General features: G+C 41.9%; 1 protein-coding gene across 5 annotated transcripts in view; it reads right to left on the minus strand.

The window, feature by feature from the left end:
- Positions 1 to 21105, minus strand: part of TLK2 (tousled like kinase 2) — a 139492-nt gene that overhangs the window by 92360 nt on the left and 26027 nt on the right. For 4 of the 5 annotated variants that reach the window (XM_030800546.1, XM_030800547.1, XM_030800549.1 and 1 more), the window contains exons 3-5: positions 2490 to 2561; positions 1057 to 1126; positions 160 to 203 (exon numbers count right to left, since the gene is read on the minus strand). In XM_030800546.1, coding sequence (XP_030656406.1) covers positions 160 to 203; positions 1057 to 1126; positions 2490 to 2561 — 186 coding nt within the window. Of the gene's footprint in view, positions 1 to 159; positions 204 to 1056; positions 1127 to 2489; positions 2562 to 15640; positions 15928 to 21105 lie in introns of those variants that run through there. The other variant, XM_030800548.1, reaches the window with a different exon arrangement.

Genomic DNA, 21105 nt, shown 5'->3' on the forward strand with positions numbered 1-21105 from the left:
AAAGTGCTGGGATTACAAGCATGAGCCACCTCGCCTGGCCAAAATATTACTTTCTAAAGCCTCAAATGAACACAAGGATTTAGGTTTTTTTTTAAAAAATCACTATAGAGTTTTTTTGTTTTGTTTTGTTTTTTTGTTTTTTCAAAAAATGTAACTTACCTCAAAGTAATCACTAATTTTATGTCCCCTAGGAGTGCCTTTCCCTGAAAATGAAACCAAAGTAAATACAGTTTTTCCAATACACATATAAACCATCATTCACTAAAATGTACTATACATTCAGTAACTACATACATTGCTATAAACCCAAGTGTCAGCTTTACTTGTAACAAATGAGCCAAAATACCTTAGCCTAAGAACAGACTATTTCCTCCATAAAATAAAGGACTGAACAAGCAGTGAAAGGAAGAATTTTTCACAGCTTTAAGATTCAGTAATTTTTCTTGTCACTTTGGGAGAATTTTGCTCCCAAAGACAAAATGAATTATCTGTAGATTTTAAAAGATAAGAAGGATGCAACAAGACTGGGCTTTCTATTCCTTAGAATGGGAGAAAAAAAAGCCAAGCCATTTTTTCTTTCTTTGATTATATAAAGATATTTGGCATTATAACCATCATGTTTACAGATTTATCCCAGTGGGTTCCAATATTCAACTAACAACTGCCATGGAAGAGCAGTAGGCAGAAAGGACAGTAATGTAAATGAAGCACTTTCAGCTGGCTATCATTAACAAATCACTGATCTAACACAAGACAGAGTTAAAACTGACATAACCTCTTTTTTGTACAATATATGCTTGGTGTAAAGAAAAACCTGTGGTTAAGAAGATTGTTAGCTTACAACAGGGAAAACAAAGAGTCCCCGAAGAACTAACACTGTTTTGTCTGGTGTATATCAAATGGCAAGTCTGTAATAAACAGTCTGATACTCCCTTAAGATACACAAACCTCCTTTCAGGAATCCTTGTGTATAAACTAATTATTTAGTATGAATTGGAAAATTCTATCTAAGTACATTAGAATTGAGTACTTTTGTTGATACGAAATTATTACTACCTTGGCTAGTTTCATATGGTTCAGCTTTTCTTTTCCGATTTCGCTGGTCATTCTGCTTTTTCTCGGGAGTCTGTTAAATACCATATAAGTCACAATTAGCATTTTGGTAAATTTTTCACGTTAGGAAAGACAGCGAGTATACACAAAATATTGAATATATAAACAGATATAACTGGCCCAGACAAGTCCTGAATCACTGTCTTCCTGTTAAAATTGAGTATAACAAAGAGTATTAGGGTCTAGAACCAAACCATCCACACAGTTTTTGGCAAACTGCTTAAAATATCGGAGCTTGAGTTTATTCATCTGTAAATCAGAGGTGCTACAAAACTTTCATAAGATATTTAATAGAGCACAAATGTAGGACAAATGTCCACCATAAGTTAAGTTCTCAGAAAACTGCTGTTACAGTACTTCTACTTTAAATCCAATCTTTTTTCCAAAAAGGAGAGATCTGCAAAGTACAAAGTAGGTGGCTACAGACTTACACTTAGACCCATCTACAGGCAGCTAGGTTATATGCCAAATAAAAAAAAAAATCTCATGTATGAGGGCTGTGAATAGTTAAGCAAATGAACAAAAAATCCTCGCCAGGCACTGTACTGTGGCTCATGTCTGTAATCCCAGCACTTTGGAGGCAGAAGTGGGAGGATGGCTTGAGTTCCAGACCAGCCTTGGCAACATAGTGAGGCCCCGCCTCTAAAAATATTTTTAAAAATTAGCCAGGCATGGGGGCACCTAGCTACTCAGGAGGCTGAGACAGGAGGACTGCTTGAGTTCAGGAGTGTCAGGTTACAATGAGCTATGATTGCACCACTGCACTCCGGCCTGCATGACAGAGCAAGGCCATGTGTCGAAAAAAGTTGTAAAAATAAAATCAGTCAATCAATTTTATCTTCCATTTAAACAGGAACAATATTGCAAATTTCTATCCTTTACTGATGGCAACTATGCAAAAATTTTAAAATATGTAAGAGCCACACATGATTATAATAAAAACCTGTGAGGGCCACATCATAACTGTACGTATGCAAAGAGCACACAACTCAAAGGGGAGCAATTTACACAGAGTCTAACAGCACCCAGGGAGTTAATTAAGCAGTGCTATTTTTTCTGTGAGATGGGGGTCTCACTCTGTCGCCCAGGATGGAGTGCAATGGTGCCATCACAGCTCACTGCAGCCTCATTCTCCCGGGTGCAAACGATCCTCCCACCTCCAAGTAGCTGGGGCCACAGGTGTGCACCACCACGCCCTTCTAAGTTTTTTTGTAGAAACAAGTTCTCACTATGTTGCCCAGGCTGGTCTCCAACTCCCAGCCTCAAGCAATCTGCCCGCCTCAGCCTCCCAAAGTGCTGAGATTACAGCCTTGAGTCACCAAACCTGGCCCAAAAGTACAAGTATGAAAAGTCCTGCCATGAACATAGTTTCTTACCTCAACTTCTTTATCACTCAAGGATCCGACGCTGCACAAGCTCTGGTTGGAAGACTCACTATTAAGTGGTCCCTGAAAGAAAAGAAAAATCATAAATAAATTTTAATTTGAGGATAGCAAAACTGAAGAAGAAGCCTGATGATTTTTTTTTTTTTTTTTTAGACAGAGTTTCACTCTTGTCACCCCGACTGGAATGCAATGGCGTGATCTCGGCTCACTGCAACCTCTGCCTCCTGGGTTCAAGTGATTCTCCCACCTCAGCCTCCCGAGTAGATGGGATTACAGGTGCCCACCACCACGCCCGGCTGATTTTTGTATTTTTAGTAGAGATGGGGTTTCACCATGTTGGCCAGGCTGGTCTCAATCTCCTGACCTCAGGTGATCCGCCTGTCTCAACCTCCCAAAGTGCTGGGATTACAGGCGTGAGCCACCATGCCAGGCCAAAGCCTGATGATTCTGATGTCTAACTCAGGTCAGAGATGGCAAAAGTTAACTGCATCAACTTCAAGCCAACCTGAATAGAACTCAACTATGGTGCCGTACCCTCCATGTTAAAATCATCTACCATTATTTTCATTTCTTTTACAAACTCTGTACTCATGTGCAAATTTTCCCTCCTATAGTACTTCCACATGTATTGAATTGTTTATGGAAAATAAGCATGAGAAATCAACTCTCTTGGCCTCTTATAACACAAAAGAACAGTACCTGAAAGTTGAGATGTTAAGGGGTTTATTAAGAGTTCCTTATGAAGCATAGTCAAAGTTCATAATGAAGGAAATGTTTTTCTAAGCTAAGCCTTATGGAGGCATGAATGCTAGCTCAAAAAAAGTTTACAGGAGATTGACACTGAGAATAACAGCATGAGGAAGCTCCACTGACTGCTCCTTAGTGGAGTGGAGATGGGGTTTCATCTCCACTCAAACAACAAGCACTCAAACAACAAGCACTCAAAGCCTCTGAGTCCTAAAGGCAAACAGGAAATGAAGAAACAGGCTGAGCATGGTGGCTCACACCTATAATCCTAGCATTTTGGGAGGCCGTAGTGGGCGGATCACTTGAGGTCAGGAGTTCGAGACCAGGCTGGCCAACATGGTGAAACCACGTCGTTACTAAAAATATAAAAATTGGCCGGCACAATGGCTCACACCTGTAATCTCAGCACTTTGGGAGGCCGAGGCAGATGGATCACCTGAGGTCAGTTCAAGACCAGCCTGGCCAACATGGTGAAACCCCATCTCTACTAAAACTACAAAAATTGGCCAGGCCCTGGTGGCGGGCACTTGTAATCCCAGCTACTCAGGAGGCTGAGGCAGGAGAATTGCTTGAACCCAGGAGGCGGAGGTTGCAGTGAGCCAAGATCGCACCACTGCACTCCAGCCTGGGTGACAAGAGCAAGGGTCTGTCTCAAAAAAACAAAAAACAAAAAATTAGCTCGGCATGGTGGCACATGCCTGTAATCCCAGCTACTCGGGAGGGTGAGCCATGAGAATCACTTGAACCCAGGAGGCAGAGGGTGAAGTGAGCCGAGATCGTGCCACCGCATTCCAGCCTGGGCGACAGTGAGACTCTGTCTCGAAAAGAAAAAAAAAAAAGAAGAAACATTTATTCAATAAACTCTGAAAATTCAGTCAGAAAAGTGACAGTCTGTAAAATCTGAACAAAGATCCCACCCCGGCCCTGTCAGCTAGGCTCTGGGTGCTGCAGCCAAGAACACAGGTGTCCCCTTTCCCCAAAATCCAAGCCTGAGGGCTCTTTTTTTTTTTTGAGATGGGGTCTTGCTTTTGCTCTTGCTCTGTTGCCCAGGCTGGAAGGCAGTGGTGCGATCTTGGCTCACTGCTACCTCTGCCTCCTGGGTTCAAGCGATTCTCCTGCCTCAACCTCCCGAGTAGCTGGGATTACAGGCACGTGCCACCACACCCAGCTAATTTTTGTATTTTTAGTAGAGTTTTTTTTGTTTTTTTTTTTTTTCGAGACGGAGTCTCGCTCTGTCGCCCAGGCTGGAGTGCAGTCTTGTGATCTCTGCTCACTGCAAGCTCCGCCACAAGGGTTCACACCATTCTCCTGCCTCAGCCTCCCAAGTAGCTGGGACTACAAGCACCTGCCAAAACACCCGGCTAATTTTTTGTATTTTGTTTAGTAGAGACGGATTTTCACTGTGTTAGCCAGGATGGTCTCCATCTCCTGACCTCGTGATCCGCCCACTTCGGCCTCCCAAAGTGCTAGGATTACAGTTGTGAGCCACCGCACCCATCCCTGAGGGCTCTCTTTATTCCTGGGAAGAATGCGACTTCAGCGTTTCTCATCCTGCCCTGACTTCTGTTGCTGAGGCTAAGTCTCAGGCAAGTACTCTCAGAGACAGGGGCTCCCTTCTTCTGCTCAATCCCTACTTGTGGAAAAGGGGCTCTTTCATAGGCATGACACACTGAGAATACTGGGAATCCAACGACCCTTTCTCCCAGCTCATGGGGCAGTGGTTCCACAACAGGAGAGACAAGCCAAGAGGACCCCAGGCTGCTGACCTGCCCCATACCCCCCTAGAGCTGGGGTAGCATTCACAGAAAAGTTTGCTATTGTCCCCACCTAGTCTACCACTAGAACCCTGGCTCAGATACTTTGCCTAAGGCAAGAAGCAGGAACACAGAGTATCTCAAAGGACCTAACTTCACTTGCAAGAGTGTGACAAGTTTCAGTCTAAGGGTGTTCCCAAAAACAATAGGGGTTGTGGTACTAGGCAAGTAGAAAGAGGTTCCTGGATGTGATGAAGATACAGCCTAGACCGTAGGCTAGTTTGTAGGAGAGACCCAGGGCATAAAACAGCCACAAGGAGCCTTCCTTTTATAACTAATGACTAGTTCAGCAAGGTTGTAGAATATAAGATTGATAGACAAAAATCCATTTTTTTATACTTGCAATGAACAATCTGAAAATGAAGAAAATAATTCCATACACAGTAGCATCAAGAGGAAGAAATAATTTTATATTATAAACAATAATAATTTATTATTGTTTCGCCATGTTGGCCAGGCTGGTCTCAAACTCCTGACCTCAGGTGATCCACCTGCCTCTGCCTCCCAAAGTGCTGGGATTAAAGACGTGAGCCGCCTCACCGAGCCCCAGCTGACTTCTTTGTAGAAATTGGTAGGCAAACTCTAACATGCATATGGAATTGCTAGGAACCAATCCTGAAAAAGTAGGAAGGCTCATACTTCATCACCTAAAAACAAAGCCACAGTAATCAAGACAGTACAGTACTAGCATAAGGTTACATCAATGGAATAGAATTGAGAGTCCAGGAATAAATCCATAATTGTGGTCAAATGATTTTTGACAAGGGTGCCAACACAATTCAACGAGGGAAAGAATAGTCTTTTCAGCAAATGGTGCCAGGAGTAGATAGCCACAGGCAAAACAATGAAGTTGTACCCTTCCTTCACATCAACATAAAAATTAACTCAAAACAGGCTAGGAGCAGTGGCTCACTCCTACAATCCCAGCACTATGGGAGGCCAAGGTGGGTGGATCCCTTGAGCTCAGGAGTTAGAGACCAGCCTGGTCAACATGGTGAAACCCCATCTCTACCAAAAATACAAAAAATTAGTGAGGCATGGTGGTGTGCACCTGTGGTCCCAGCTACTTGGAGGCTGAGGTGGGCAGATCGCTTGAGCCCGAGAAGCAGAGGTTGCAGTGAGCCAAGATTGCGCCACTGCACAATGCACTCCGGCCTGGGTGACAGAGCCAAGACCTTGTCTCAAAACAAAACAGTTATGAGTAAAATAAAAACATGTTTATTACTTAATTTTAAAAGCAATTTTTCCAATTTTTATGTTACTGCTGATATACAGAAATTATTAATTTTCATAGTTTTTATTTAGCCAGTCACTTTACTGAATTGTTCTTCTTAATCATTTTCAGTCTTTTCCTTTCTTTCTTTTTTTTTTTTTCGGAGACGGAGTCTCGCTTTGTAGCCCAGGCTGAAGTGCAAAGGTGTGATATCAGCTCACTGCAACCCCTGCCTCCAGATTCAAGCAATTCTCCCACCTCAGCCTCCCACATAGCTGGGATTACAAGCACACACCACCACACTTGGCTAATTTTTTTGTATTTTTAGTAGACAAGGGGTTTCACCATGTTGGCCAAGCTGGTCTGGAACTCCTGCCTTCAAGTGATCCGCCCACCTCAGCCTCCCAAAGTGCTGGGATTATAGCCAGAAGCCACTGCGCCGGGCCCAAGTTGTTCCTTTCCACTTAGTTGTCTAGGTATAAAATCATAGCATTTGTAAATAACAAGGTTTTATCTTCCTTTCTATAATTTATACCTCTTATTTGTTTACATTTTACTGCACTGAATAAAACATGAAATAATAATCATAGAAAACATTTTTCCATTCTTCATTTTCATGGTAACACTTCTAAAGTTTTACCATTAAAAACTATATTAACCCGTTTATGCCCAAGGTTGCAAATTTTTTCTGTGACAAATCAGACCTTGGTGATGACCTTGAGCAGTAGAATATAAATAACTCCCACAAGTTTAGCAACCCAATAATGAAACACTAAGCACAAATGGGCTAAGACCCCAAACGGACAAAACAATCTTGAAAAAGAACTAAGTTGGAGGTCCCACACTTCCTGATTTCAAAACTTACTACATGCCGGGCGCAATGGCTCACGCCTGTAATCCCAGCACTTTGGGAGGTCGAGACAGGCGGATCACCTGAGGTCAGGAGTTCAAGACCAGCCTGGCCAACATGGTGAAACCCCATCTATACTAAAATTACCAAACATAGTCAGGCAGGGTGGTGCACGCCAATAGTCCCAGCTAGTCGGGAGACTGAGGCAGGACAATCGCTTGAACCTGGGAGGTGAAGGTTTCAGTGAGCCGAGATTGCACCACTGCATTCCGGCCTGGGCAACAAAGTGAGACTCCATCTCAAAAAAATAATAATAATAATTAATTTTTAAAAATTACAAAGCTATAGTAATCAAAACATCGTGGTATTGGCATTAAAGACAGACATATATCAATGGAAAAGAATGGACAGCCAGAAGGAAATCCTCACATACATGGTCAAATGATTTTTGATAAAGTGCCAAGGCTATTCAATGGTGAAAGTCAATTTTGTCAAAACCTGGTGCTGGAGGCTGGCGCGGTGGCTCACGCCTATAATCCCAGCACTTTGGGAGGGTGAGGCGGGCGGATCACTTGAGGTCAGGAGTTCGAGACCAGTCTGGCCAACATGGCGAACCCCACCTCTACTAAAAATACAAAAATTAGCTGGGCATGGTGACACACGCCTGTAATCCCAGCTACTTGGGTGGCTGAGGCACGAGAATCACTTGAACCTGCAAGGTGGAGGTTGCAGTGAGCTGAGATTACTGCCAGTGCACTCCAGCCTGGACGACAGCGAGAGACTGTCTCAAAAAATAGTGCTGGAGAAACTGGATATGTACATGCAAATGAAATGAAAGTTGGACCATTACCACATGCAAAAATTAACTCAAAACACATCAAAGACCTAAACATAAGAACTAAAACTATAATCAACTCTTAGAAGAAAACAGGGAGAGCCGGGCACGGTGACTCATGCCTGTTAATCCCAGCACTTTGGGAGGCCGAGGTGAGCGGATCACCTGAGTTCAGGAGTTTGAGACCAGCCTGGCCAACATGATGAAACCCCATCTCTACTAAAACTACAAAAATTAGCTGGGCGTGGTGGCGGGCACCTGTAATTCCAGCTACTCGGAAGGCTGAGGCAGGAGAATCACTTGAACCCGGGAGGAGGAGTTTGCAGTGAGCTGAAATCGCGCCACTGCACTCCAGCCTGGGCTACAGAGACTCCATCTCAAAAAAAAGAAAAAAAAAAAAAAAGAAGAAGAAGAAGAAGAAAACAGGGAGAAAGTGTTACAGCGTTGAATTTAGCAATGATTTCTTGAATGTGACACCAAAAGCAGAGATTAAAAACAGTAAAAATACATAAAATAGACATCAAAATTTAAAATCTCTGTGCATTAAATGACACAATCAACAGAATAAAAAGGAAACCCATGGAATGCGAGAAAATACTTGCAATTTATATATATGGTAAGGCATTAATAACCCAAATATCTGAATAACTGCTACAACTCAACAACAACAAAATAACCCAATGAAAAAATGGGCAAAGGACTTGAACAGATATTTCTCCAAAGATATAAAAATGGCCAATGACCACATGAAAAGATGCTCAAAATCACTAATTTTAGGAAACTGCAACTCACAAAAAGACACCGCCTCACATCCATTGAGGTGACCACTACCAAGAAAACAAAAACCCAACCAACCCCACAAAATAACAAGTATTGGTGAAGATCGGGAGTAACTGAATACTTGTACACTGTTGATGGGAATGTAAAATGATGTAACCACTATGGAAAACTATGGCAGTTCCTCAAAAACAGAATTATCATATGATACAACAATTCCATTTCTGGGAATATACCCAAAAGAGTTGAAAGCAGGGCCTCAAAGAGATAGCTGTGCAACCATGTTCACAGCAGTATTATTCACAATAGCCAAAAGGTGGAAGCAACTCAAATATCCATCAACAAATGAATGGATAAACAAAATGTGGTGTATACATGAAATTCTACATTCTACAACATGGATAAACCCTGAGAGCATTATGCTAAGTGAATAAGCCAGTCACAAGAAGACAAATACTTTGTGATTCCACTTAGATGAGGCACCTGTAATAGTCAAATTCATAGAGTCAGAAAGTAGAATGGTAGCTGCCAGGGGTTGGGGAGAAGGTGGATATGAGGAGTTGTTTAATGGGCATTTCAGTTTTCATTTTCCTAGGTAAAAAAAGTTCTGGAGATTGGATGCAAACAATATGAATGTATTTACTACTGAACTGTACATTTAAAAATAGTTAAGATGGTGGGCCAGGCGCGGTGGCTCAGGGCTGGGTGTGGTGGCTCACGCCTGTAATCCCAGCACTTTGGGAGGCCAAGGCAGGTGGATTACGTGAGGCCAGGAGTTTGAGAGAAGCCTGGCCAACATGGTGAAACCCCATCTCTACTAAAAATACAAAAATTAGCCGGGTGTGGTGGCGGGCGCTTGTAATCCCAGCTACTCAGGAGGCTGAGGCAGGAGAATGGTTTGAACCCGGGAGGCAGAGGTTGCATTGAGCCAAGATCGCACCACTGCACTCCAGCCTGGGCAACAGAGTGAGACTCCATCTCAAAAAAAAAAAAAGGTTAAGATGGTAAATTTTATGTTATGTGTATTTTACCACAATTAAAAAGTTTTTGAAACTGTATTGTTTTTAAAATTACAAAGTAGGAATGACTACTGAGTTTATCCAAATTTTTTTTTTTTAAATTATTATTGACTGGGCATAGTGACTCACACCTGTAAGCCCAGAACTTTGGGCGGCTGAGGTGGTGGATCATTTGAGGTCAGGAGTTCGAGACTAGCCTGGCTGGCCAACATGGTGAAACCCCCATATCTACTAAAAGTACAAAAATTAGCCAGGCGTGGTAGCACACACCTGTAGTCCCAGCTACTTGGGAGGCTGAGGCAGAAGGATTGCTTGAACCCAGGAGGTGGAGGTTGCAATGAGCTGAGATCGCACCACTGCACACCAGCCTGGGCAACAGAGTGAGACTCCATCTCAAAAAAAAAATTTTTTTTATTTTATTTGCTGTGTTGTAAAGTAATAATAATAAATAACACGTAGCACTTTTTTTAAACACAATCCTCAAAAGCTCACATAATGTAGCACTTTACAGGCAAGACATTCTATATTAGCACATTTAATCGTCACAGCTTATAAAAACAGACCCTTGGCCGGGCGCAGTGGGCTCATGCCTGTAATCCCAACACTTTGGGTGACTGAGGCGGGTGGATCACAAAGTCAGGAGTTCAAGACCAGCCTGGCCAAGATGGTGAAACTCTGTCTCTACTAAAAATACAAAAAATTAGCTGGACATGGTGGCGGGCGCCTGTAATCCCAGCTACTCAGGAGGCTGAGGCAGAGAACTGCTTGAACGCGGGAGGCGGAGGTTGCAGTGAGCCAAGATCGCACCACTGTACTCTAGCCTGGGTGACAGAGTGAGACTCCGTCCCAAAAACAAAACAAAACAAAAAAAAAAACAGACCCACATAAATATATCCAACTGATTTTTTACAAAAGTATAAAAGCAATTCAATAGGGTTCACCCCTGTGATCCCAACACTTTGAGAGCATGAGGTGGGAGGATCGCTTGAGGATCACTTGAGCCCAGGAGTTTGAGACCAGCCTGGGCAACAAAGTGAGATCCCATCTGTACAAAAAAATGAAAAAGTTAGCCAGCCATGGTGGCACTGTCTGTAGTCCTAGCTCCTAGCTACTTAGAAGGCTGAGGCGGGAACTCAGGAGCGCGAGTGCAAGGTTACAGTGAATTATGATCACACCACTGCACTCCAGCCTGGGCAACAGAGTAAAACCCTGTCTCTTTAAGAAAAAAAAAAAAAGGCAATTTAATAAATTACATAAAGAGACTTTTAAATAAATGCTACTGGAACAACTAGATGCATAGGCAAAACAAACAAACAAAACACCTTTGTTTTGTACACTGTTGCTTACACCTTGCTTACACTTTATAAAATATTAACTCGGCCGGGTGCGCTGGCTCACGCCTGTAATCCCAGCACTTTGGGAAGCCGATGCAGGTGAGGTCTGGTGTTCAAGACCAGCCTGGCCAACATTATGAAACCCCGTCTCTACTAAAAATACAAAAAGTTAGCTGGGCATGGTGGCGGGTGCCTATAATCCCAGCTACTTGGGAGGCTGAGGCAGGAGAATCGCTTGAACCTGGGAGGCAGAGGTTGCAGTGAGCTGAGATCGCACCATTGCACTGCAGCCCGGGCAACGAGAGCGAAACTTCATCTCAAATAATAATAATAATAAATAAATTTTTAAAAAAGAAAAAAACAAACTAGATCAAGAACTTAAATGTAAAACATAAAACTGTTAGGAAAAAAGGGGAGAAAAATCTCTACAACTTAGAACTAAGCCAACAGTTCCTAGACTTGACACCAAAAGCTCTAATCCACAAAAGGAAACATTGATAAATGGAAGCTCATCAAAAGTACAGAGTAAGACCCTGTAAACAGGATGAAGAAACAAATTACTGACTGGAAGAAAATATTTTCAAGTCACACATCTACCAAAGAACCTGAGATTAGACTATCTAAAGAATTCCAATTAGAAAATTGGCAAAAAATATAAACAGACATTTTACTAAAAAGGATGTAGGCCAGGGGCGGTGGCTCACCAGCACTTTGGGAGGCTGAGGCGGGCGGATTACCTGAGGTCAGGAGGTCGAGACCAGCCTGACCAACATGGAGAAACCCTGTCTCTACTAAAAAATACAAAATTAGCCGGGCATGGTGGTGCATGCCTGTAATCCCAGCTACTCGGGAGGCTGAGGTAGGAGAATTGCTTGAACCTAGGAGGCAGAAGTTGCAGTAAGCCGAGACCATGCCATTTGTACTCCAGCCTGGGCAATAAGAGCGAAATTCCATCTCAAAAAAAAAAAAAAAAAGGAGGGGTGATGTAAAGATGGCTAATGAGCACAAGAAAAGATGTTCAACACATTAGCCTTTAGGGAAATAAAAGTTTAAACCACAATAAGATTTCATTACACACCTATAAGAATGGTTAAAATAAAAAATAACAACAACGCTAAACGCTGTCAAGGATGTGGAGAAACTGAATCACTTACATGTATTGCTGGTGAGAATGTAAAAAGGTAAAGCCTTTTTTGATGGTTTCTTTTAAAACTAAAAATGCACTTAAAACTTATCATTTGACCCAGCAATTGTGCTCTTGAACATTTATTCCAGAGAAAGAAAAACATGTTTGTGTAAAAACCTCTATAAGAATGTTCAGAGTAGCTTTGTTCATAATAGCCAAAAACTGGAAACAAACCAAATGTCCTCATGGAGGCAATGGTTAAGCAAAGTGTACTATATCCATACCATGGAACACTGCACAGCAATAAAAAGGAATGGCCTATTTATATATGCAAAATCTTGGAACTTCAAGGAAATTATGCCGAGTGAAAAAAAGCCAATCTCAAAAAGCTGTAGGCTGGGTGCGGTGGCTCACACCTGTAATCCTAGCACTTTGGGAGACCAAGGCAGGAAGATTGCTTGAACCCCAGAATTCAAGACCAGCCTGGCCAATATAGTGAGACCCTGTCTCTACAAAAAATTTAAAAATTAGCTAGCGTGGTGGTGAGCTAAGATCGCACCACTGCATTCCAGCCTGAGTGACAGGGTGAGACTCTGTCTCAAAATAAAAAGTTGTGTACTTTGTGACTCCATTTATATATATTACATTCTTGAAATAATGAAATTATAGAGGAAAATAGATCTGTACTTGTCAAGAATTAAGGTTTCAAGGGAGAGTGGGTGTGGCTATAAATGTGTAGCAGGAAAGAGCCTTGTGATGAAGTAGTTCTGCATCTTGACTGTAGTGGTTACAAGCTACACATGTGATAAAACTGCCTAGAAGTGTAATACACACACACATAAATGATTCATGTATAACTTGAAATCTGAATTAGTCCTATGGATTGCACCAATGTCAATTTTTTGGTTTTAATAATGTACTAGAATTATACATGAGGAGAGATGCACCGTGCATGAACAGAACCTTCCTATACATTTTGTGCAACTTCCTGCCAATCTCTAATTACTCTGAAATAAAAAAGATTTTTCTAAAGTTTTTGGGGTTTTATGTATTACTTGTTATTGTAAAGTAGTAATAATGATAATCAACACTTAGGTAGCATTTGCTAGGGCCAGGTACATCAGGGCATTTAACCCTCGTAACAACCTGTTATGAGCTGAACTATGTCCTCCCAAAATTCCTATGTTGAAGCCCTGATCTCCAGTACTTTAGTGTATTTGGAGATAGAAGCGTAAATCCAATAAAACTGGTATTCTTATGAGAGGAGATCAGGACAAAGAGTGAGAGAGAGCAAGTGAGCACGCACAGACATGTATGCACACAGAGGGACTACAATATGAGGCCACAGGAAGGAGGCAGACATCTGCATGCCAAGGAGAAAGGCCTCAGAAGAAACCAAACCTGCTGACACCTTGCTATTGCACTTCTAGCCTTCAGAACTATAAGAAAATAAATTTCTGTTGTTTAAGCCACACAGTCTGTGGTATCTGTTATGGTTGCCCTACCTTGTGAGGTAGCTGCTCTTATTACTCACTTATAGACGAGGAAAGCATAAGAGAAGATCAATAAACTCATTCAAGGTCACACAGTCATTAGGTAGCAAAGCCAAGATCTGAACCAAGGCTATCTGGTTCAAAAAAAGTACTCCTCACCATTAAGCCATACTTAGTCTGTAGGTGCTGTTATGACAGAATGCCTGAGACTGGGTAATTTTTTTTGAGACAGGGTCTCGCTCTGTCACCCAGGCTGGAGTGCAGTGTTCCAATCCTGGCTCACTGCAGTCTTGACCTCTGGGCTCAAGCAATCCTTCTGCCTCAGCCTCCCAAGTAGCTGGGATTACAGGCACGTGCCACCACGTCTGGCTAATTTTTGTGTTTTTGTAGAGACGGAGTTTCACCACTTTGCCCAGGCTGGTCTCGAACGGCTCAAGCAGTACACTCGCCTCCACCTCCCAAAGTGCTGGGATTACAGGCATGAGCCACTGTACCCAGCAGACTGGGTAATTTATGAAAAACAGAAATTTAATTTCTGACAGTTCTGGAGGCTGGGAAGTACAATACCAAGGCACCAGCAGGTTAGGTGTCTGGTGAGGGTCCAGGCTCTGCTTCCAAGATGGTGCCTTCAACACTGTGTCCTCCAGAGAGAAGGAATCCTACATCCTCACAAAGTAGAAGGCAGAAGGGCAAGAGGTCCCGGACACCGTCCTCACATGGCAAGGTGTAAAAACAGACTAGGTTACGCCATCAAGCCTTTAAAAGGATACCTAGTCCCATTCATGAGAGGAGCTCTCTTTACCTAATCACCTCTTAATACACTGGCGACACCTGAATTTTGGAAGGGACACATTCAACTGACTCTAGATATATTACTGAGTTTTTAAACACTGAACTTGTCTGACATTAACTACTTGAAACAAAACAAAAGAATAATCTGCTGTGGCCATTTACTAGTATTTTTATTTTATTTTAAACATCTATACATTCATAAATGAGATTAGGTTATACTTTTACTTTTTCATGTTTGTAATTTTGCTGTCGGAGTTGTTTACTTCTGTCTTATTATTCAACATGAGAAGTATCTGCTTCTTAAAAGGTTAGGAGAGACCAGGAGTGGTGGCTCACACCTATAATCTCAACAATTTGGGAGGCTGAGGAGGGAAGATTACTTGACCCCAAGGGTTCCAGATCAGCTTGGGCAGCATATCAAGATCCCATCTCTACAAAAAATTAGAAAATTACCCGGGTGTGGTGGCCCATGCCTGTGGTCCCAGCTACTTGGGAGGCTGAGGTAGGGGAACTGCCTGAGCCCAGGAGGTCGAGGCTGCAGTGAGCTATGTTTGTACCATTGCACCCTGGGTGACAGAGCAAGACCCTGTCTCGAAAAACAAATAAATAAATAAAATAAAAGGTTAGGAGAAATCACCAACACCTAGAGAGGAGGAAGTAGTTTTATAATCGCCTCAATTTTTTTCTTGGTTACAGGAGTCTATTCTGGTTTTGTTGTTGTTGTTGTTGAGATGGAGTCTCACTCTATTGCCCAGGCAGGAGTGCAGTGGTGTGATCTCGGCTCACTACAACCTCCACCTCCCGGGTTCAAGCGATTCTTGTGCCTTAGCCTCCCGAGTAGCTGGGATTATAAGTGCACACCACCACACCTGGCTAATTTTTGTATTTTTAGTAAAGACAGGGTTTTACCATGTTGCCCAGGCTGGTCTCAAACTCCTGACTTCAGGTCATCTGCCTGCCCTCAGCCTCCCAAAGTGCTGTGATTACAGGCATGAGCCACCGTGCCCGGCCCCTATTCTGATTTTTATGTCTTATTTCGTCAGTATTAATTCCTAGTATCTTTGAAATTATTTATTCATTGAGACTTTCATATAACTAACAACATTCACTTCCAGTATTTTCTTTTTGTAAGTCCTCGGTACCTTTTGTTATATCCGATGTACTCTCCTTCATTTTGCCTTTTGTTTCCTAATTTTCCAACTCTTGATTATTTCCCATTCTTCTGTTTTGCAATGTATTTATTTCTTCTTGCATATTTATTGTTTTTTCCTCCTCTTTTCTAGTTTTCCTAAAACCATAAATTGAATGGTAAATTCATACTCTTGTACAAAATGCTTCTTTGTCCACAGTATTTAACTATGTGGCATTTTATCTTATTTTCTTAGTAAAATAGTCTGTTACTTGTCATTTGCTATATAATAGCTATCTGGGAGAATGCTTACTAATATCCGTATCACTTGGGAGGGAAAATTATCCTTTAAAAGAGCCACCCACAGACTCAAAAAAAAAAAAAAACCAGGAAATTTTTTTTAATTTACTAGTTTAAATTTGTTAATTTCACAAATTTAAACAAATTTAACTAGTCTGATTTGTTAAATCAAAACTAATTTTGGTAAGATCTCTCCACAAAAGCTCTATTGTCTATGACAACATTTAAACTACCTCCCCTGTCTCCTGCTGATAATAATTTTCTAAGTAAAAAAATCAAATGGACAGTTTAGAAGATGAACAAGAGTCAAGTTTCTTGTTTTTAAAAGAGTACAGTTTGCAAAAATAAAGTAAAACATGTTTCTAATATACTTAAAATGTACTTTTTTTTCTAGGAGGATCTTAAAAAATACTTTAGTTACAAGCCTAGAGAAAATTCTGTGGATAAATTATAAATCCATGAACACTGAGGTTAAGATGCAAATGTTGACTACCAGCCCTTTAGCACCACGAAGGAGGCGCATATAAACTAAGAAAAACTTGTAGAATAGAGGCCAAAGGTTAATCTTTCACTCCTGTAAAAGTTTAAACGTCAACATTTACTGAGTTTCTAAAGTTTTCATTTCCTCCTTAGACCAAATTGGCTGCTTAAAAAGGACTGAGAACAGAAGACAAGTTAAGCCTGCCTAGGTATGAAGAAGCATAGCTGCCAACAAAGTCAAACTACCCCATACTCCAGTAAAGAAGATAACGCCATTTAAAAAAACTAAGGGTCTCTATGCTTTTTATTTTAGTCATGAGTAGTACCACCTTTTCACACCATACCAGAGTCAAAATAGCAATCAAAATAGTTTGACTCCCAGAGACCTTACAACATTCTTAGAAGTGAAACAAATGTGAAATCTGTTAAATTCTTACTTGATGTGTATAAACAGAAGAGTTCTAGGTCAAGTGAAAAAAAGTTTACCTTTTTTTTTTTTGAGACAGAGTTTCGCTCTTTTTGCCCAGGCTGGAGTACAACGGCACGATCTCGGCTCACCACAACCTCCGCCTCCCGGGTTCAAGCAATTCACCTGCCTCAGCCTCCCTAAGTGCTGGGATTATAGATGTGACTCACCGCGCCCCGCCAAAAAAAAACCCCACTTTCAATAAGTGACAAAACACTGTAAATAAATGTGTTTACAGGATGATTATTTAAAGAACAATGATCCAAACTAGGTCTGTATGTATCAACATCTACCTGGTAGATCTCCAAAATCATATGCTGAGTGGAAAATGAGCTATTACAGTTCTCATTATTATAAAAGTATGCAAACATTCTTTATATAACTGAAAATTAATCATTAAAGAAAAAACAAATCCTAAGAGAAAACAGTACAATTCCAATACACACAGAAGCACTAACCATATGCAACTACTATATATTTCATTATGGGGCCTATAATCTATGTTTTTAGCTTTCTCCTTATGCTAAAAAGTTCTCTTTTATCGAGAACAAATTCAATATTTAAACTACAGACAGAAACTAGAAGCTCTGTACAAAATCCTGGAGCACATTCACAGTGAAGAAAACAAAGAAATAGAAAAATGAGAACAAAAATATAAAAATCAACATAATCTAGATTTAAAATACCCGAGAGCTATGTAACCTTGAAGAAAATTCAGTGACCAGTAAGTTTAGTTTTGTGGCTTTTTCTGTTGTGAAGAGACTATTACTTCACATATGAGGAAAAAAAAGAAAAAAATCCCACTGCCATCTCCAGTAGAAACTGTATAACAAAATTCCTACTGGAACTGGTGTAAGATGATGCAGAAGTCAACATTCCAGTTCTGGTTCTTGACTGTGGCACAAGCGTTAACAAGTTTACTATAAAGAACTAAGCAGACGTCACTAATATGGCCTTCCTTCAAGGCCCAGAAGTTAAGACAGCAACTTTAAGTTCATATAACCAGTGACTACCTCCTACATACACACACGTCCTAGAACTGGTTGCAGGTTCTACCTATCTGTCTGGAGAAGACAGTTGGCAGAGCTTTCCACCAAGCCATGGCAATCTCATCTGTGACCTGCCAATTCCAAAAATTACACTACTAACCTATAATCACATGATGGCAGTACATTTGGTATAACCCACATATAGACTCTCAGCTAGATAACTGTTACTTATGACTCTAAAGTACATACTTCCAAGATACAGGCTCATGGCTCAGAGTTAAACTAACTTACAATTTAAATAGATGCTGACTTGGATTAAAGTGTATTGGCTGGGTGTGGAGGCTCACACCTGTAATCTTAGCACTTTGGGAGGCCGAGGCAGGAGGATCACTTGAGCCCAGGAGTTTGAGACCAGCCTGAGCAACATGGCAAAACCCCATCTCTACAAAAATAAATAAATAATTAGCCAGGCATGATGGCATGCACCCATAGTCCCAGCTACTAAGGAGGCTGAGGTAGGAAGATCAATTGAGCCCAAGAGATAGAGATTGCAGTGAGCCTTGATCGCACCATTGCGCTCCAGCCTGGAATTGGTATAATAATAAGATGCAGAAGTCAACATTCCACCCAACATTCTGGGTGACATAGCAAGAATATGTCTCAAAAAAATTTGAAAACAAAGTGTATTAAAAGCATTTTTAAAATGGTGTCTCAAAAATAAAAACAAAGTAAATAGAAAAAAAGAAGAAAAAAACAACTGGTGTCTTGAGCTGCATGTGGTGGCTCATGCCTGTAATCCCAACACTTTGGGAGGCTAAGGCGGGAGGACCACTTGAGGCCAGGACTTCAAGACAGCTTGAGCAATGTGGGGCGCCCCGGTCTCTACTGAAAAAAAAAAAAAATCTGGGTATGGTAGTGCATGACTGTAGTCTTCACTTCTTGGAAGGCTGAGTTGTGAGGATCACTAAAGTCCAGGAGTTTGAGGCAGCAGTGAGCTATGATTGCACCACTGCACTTTAGTCTGGGCAAGAGAGCAAGATCCTGCCTCTAAAACAAAATTTTAAAATAAGAAATAAAACTGGTATTTTGACATATCAGCTGTGAAGTGCATCACAAGAAATCCTGATAGCATTTTTTCTTGTGAGTGACATACTTTTAATATAAAATCACGGCCAGGCAGAGTGGCTCACACCTGTAATTCCAACACTCTGGGAGGCTGAGTCAAGTGGATCACTTGAGGTCAGGAGCTCGAGACTTGGGCAACACAGCAACACCCTGTCTCTACTAAGACTTCCAAAAGTAGCCAGGCATGGTGGCGCACGCCTATAGTCCCAGCTATTCAGGTGGCTAAGGAAGGAGAAATCACTTGAACTTGCGAGGCGGAGGTTGCAGTAAGCCAAGATCACGCCACTATACTCCAGCCTGGGTGACAGAGTGAGACTCAGTCTCAAAATAATAAATAAATAATAAAATAGACTCAAAATTAGCACTATATATTTTTTTTTAAAGATAAGGTCTCACTCTGTCGCCCAGGCTCAGTGCAGTGGTGCCATCATAGCTCACTGGCAGCCTCAACATCCCAGGCTCAAGCAATCCTCCCACCTCAGCCTCCCAAGTACCTGAGACTACAGGTTCGTGCCGCCATGTCCGGCTTTTTTTAATTTAATTTTTTGGTAGAGGTGGGGTCCTACTATGTTGCCCTGGCTGGTCTCAAACTCCTGGGCTCAATAATCCACCCACCTCGGCCTCCCAAAGTGCAGAGATTATAGGCATGAGCCACTATGCCCTGCCTAAAAAATTAATCTCATTTACTTGCATTTCCTCCTGACTAGGAACACATGGGATGGTCCAAGGGTATGATCAACAGAGAACAGCTGGTCCTGACAGTTTAAAGTCAAATAGCTGTGGGACTAAATCTCTGAACCACTGTATGAAACTGGGCAAATCACTGAAGTTCTATTAGCTCTTCTTGAAATCTGTGGATTTCAAGAGGAAAAACCATCTACCTTATGGATGTTTCAAGGATTAAATAAAATAGTACTATATGTTGGGGATGAGGGTAATACAGTGCCTGAAATATAGTTGGTGCTCAATGAAGATTATTAGTTACTTCTTTTCCCCTATATGGGAGTCCTGCATGGACCATCCTTAACATGAAATTTTAACCAACCAACCAGTTTCAACCACTCTATGAACTACCAAGCATGTATTACAACAAAATAACTTGCCACCCATAGGGGCCAAATTATTCAACAAGTCACAATATTTAAGATATAACTGGCCGAGCGTGGTGGCCCACGCCTGTAATCCCAGCACTGTGGGAGGTCGAAGTGGGCGGATCACCTGAGGTCGGGAGTTCCAGACCAGCCTGACCAACATGGAGAAACCCTGTCTCTACTAAAAATACAAAAAAAAAATTAGCTGGGGTGGTGGCGCATGCCTGTAATCCCAGCTACTCGGGAGGCTGAGGCAGGAGAATCGCTTGAACCTGGGAGGGGGAGGCTGCAGTAAGCTGAGATCACGCCATTGCACTCCAGCCTGGGCAACAAGAGGGAAACTCTGTCTCAAAAAAAAAAAAAAAAAAGATATAACTAGGCCAGGTGCTGTGGCTCATGCTTGTAATCCCAGCACTTTGGGAGACTGGGGCGGGTGGATCACATGAGACCAGGAGTTTAAGAGCAGCCTGGCCAACATGGCAAAACCCCATCTCTCCTAAAAACACAAAAATTAGCCAGGCATGGTGGCACACGTCCATAATCCCAGCTACTAAGGTGGCTGAGGCATGAGAATCACCCGAACCCGGGAGGCAGAGGTTGCAGTGGGCTGAGATCGTGCAACAGCACTCCAGCATAACAGACAAGAGTGAGACCCTGTCTCAAAAAAAAAAAAAAAAAAAAAAAAAGACATAACTAAAAAGTAAAAGCTTTGAACCACTCATCTAAATAAAAAATGTTAAGCCAGGCCGGGCGCGGTGGCTCACACCTGTAATCCCAGCACTTTGGGAGGCCAAGGTGGGTGGATCACAAGGTCAGGAGATCAAGACCATCCTGGCTAACACAGTGAAACCCCGTCTCTACTAAAAATACAAAAATCAGCCAGGCGTGGCGGCGTGCGCCTGTAGTCCCAGCTGCTGGGGAGGCTGAGGCAGGAGAATGGCGTGAACCTGGGAGGCGGAGCTTGCCGTGAGCCAAGATCGCGCCACTGCACTCCAGCCTGGGCAACAGAGCAAGACATCTCAAAAAA

Source organism: Nomascus leucogenys, chromosome 19 (genome assembly GCF_006542625.1).
Source record: "Nomascus leucogenys isolate Asia chromosome 19, Asia_NLE_v1, whole genome shotgun sequence".
Lineage (NCBI taxonomy): Eukaryota > Metazoa > Chordata > Mammalia > Primates > Hylobatidae > Nomascus > Nomascus leucogenys.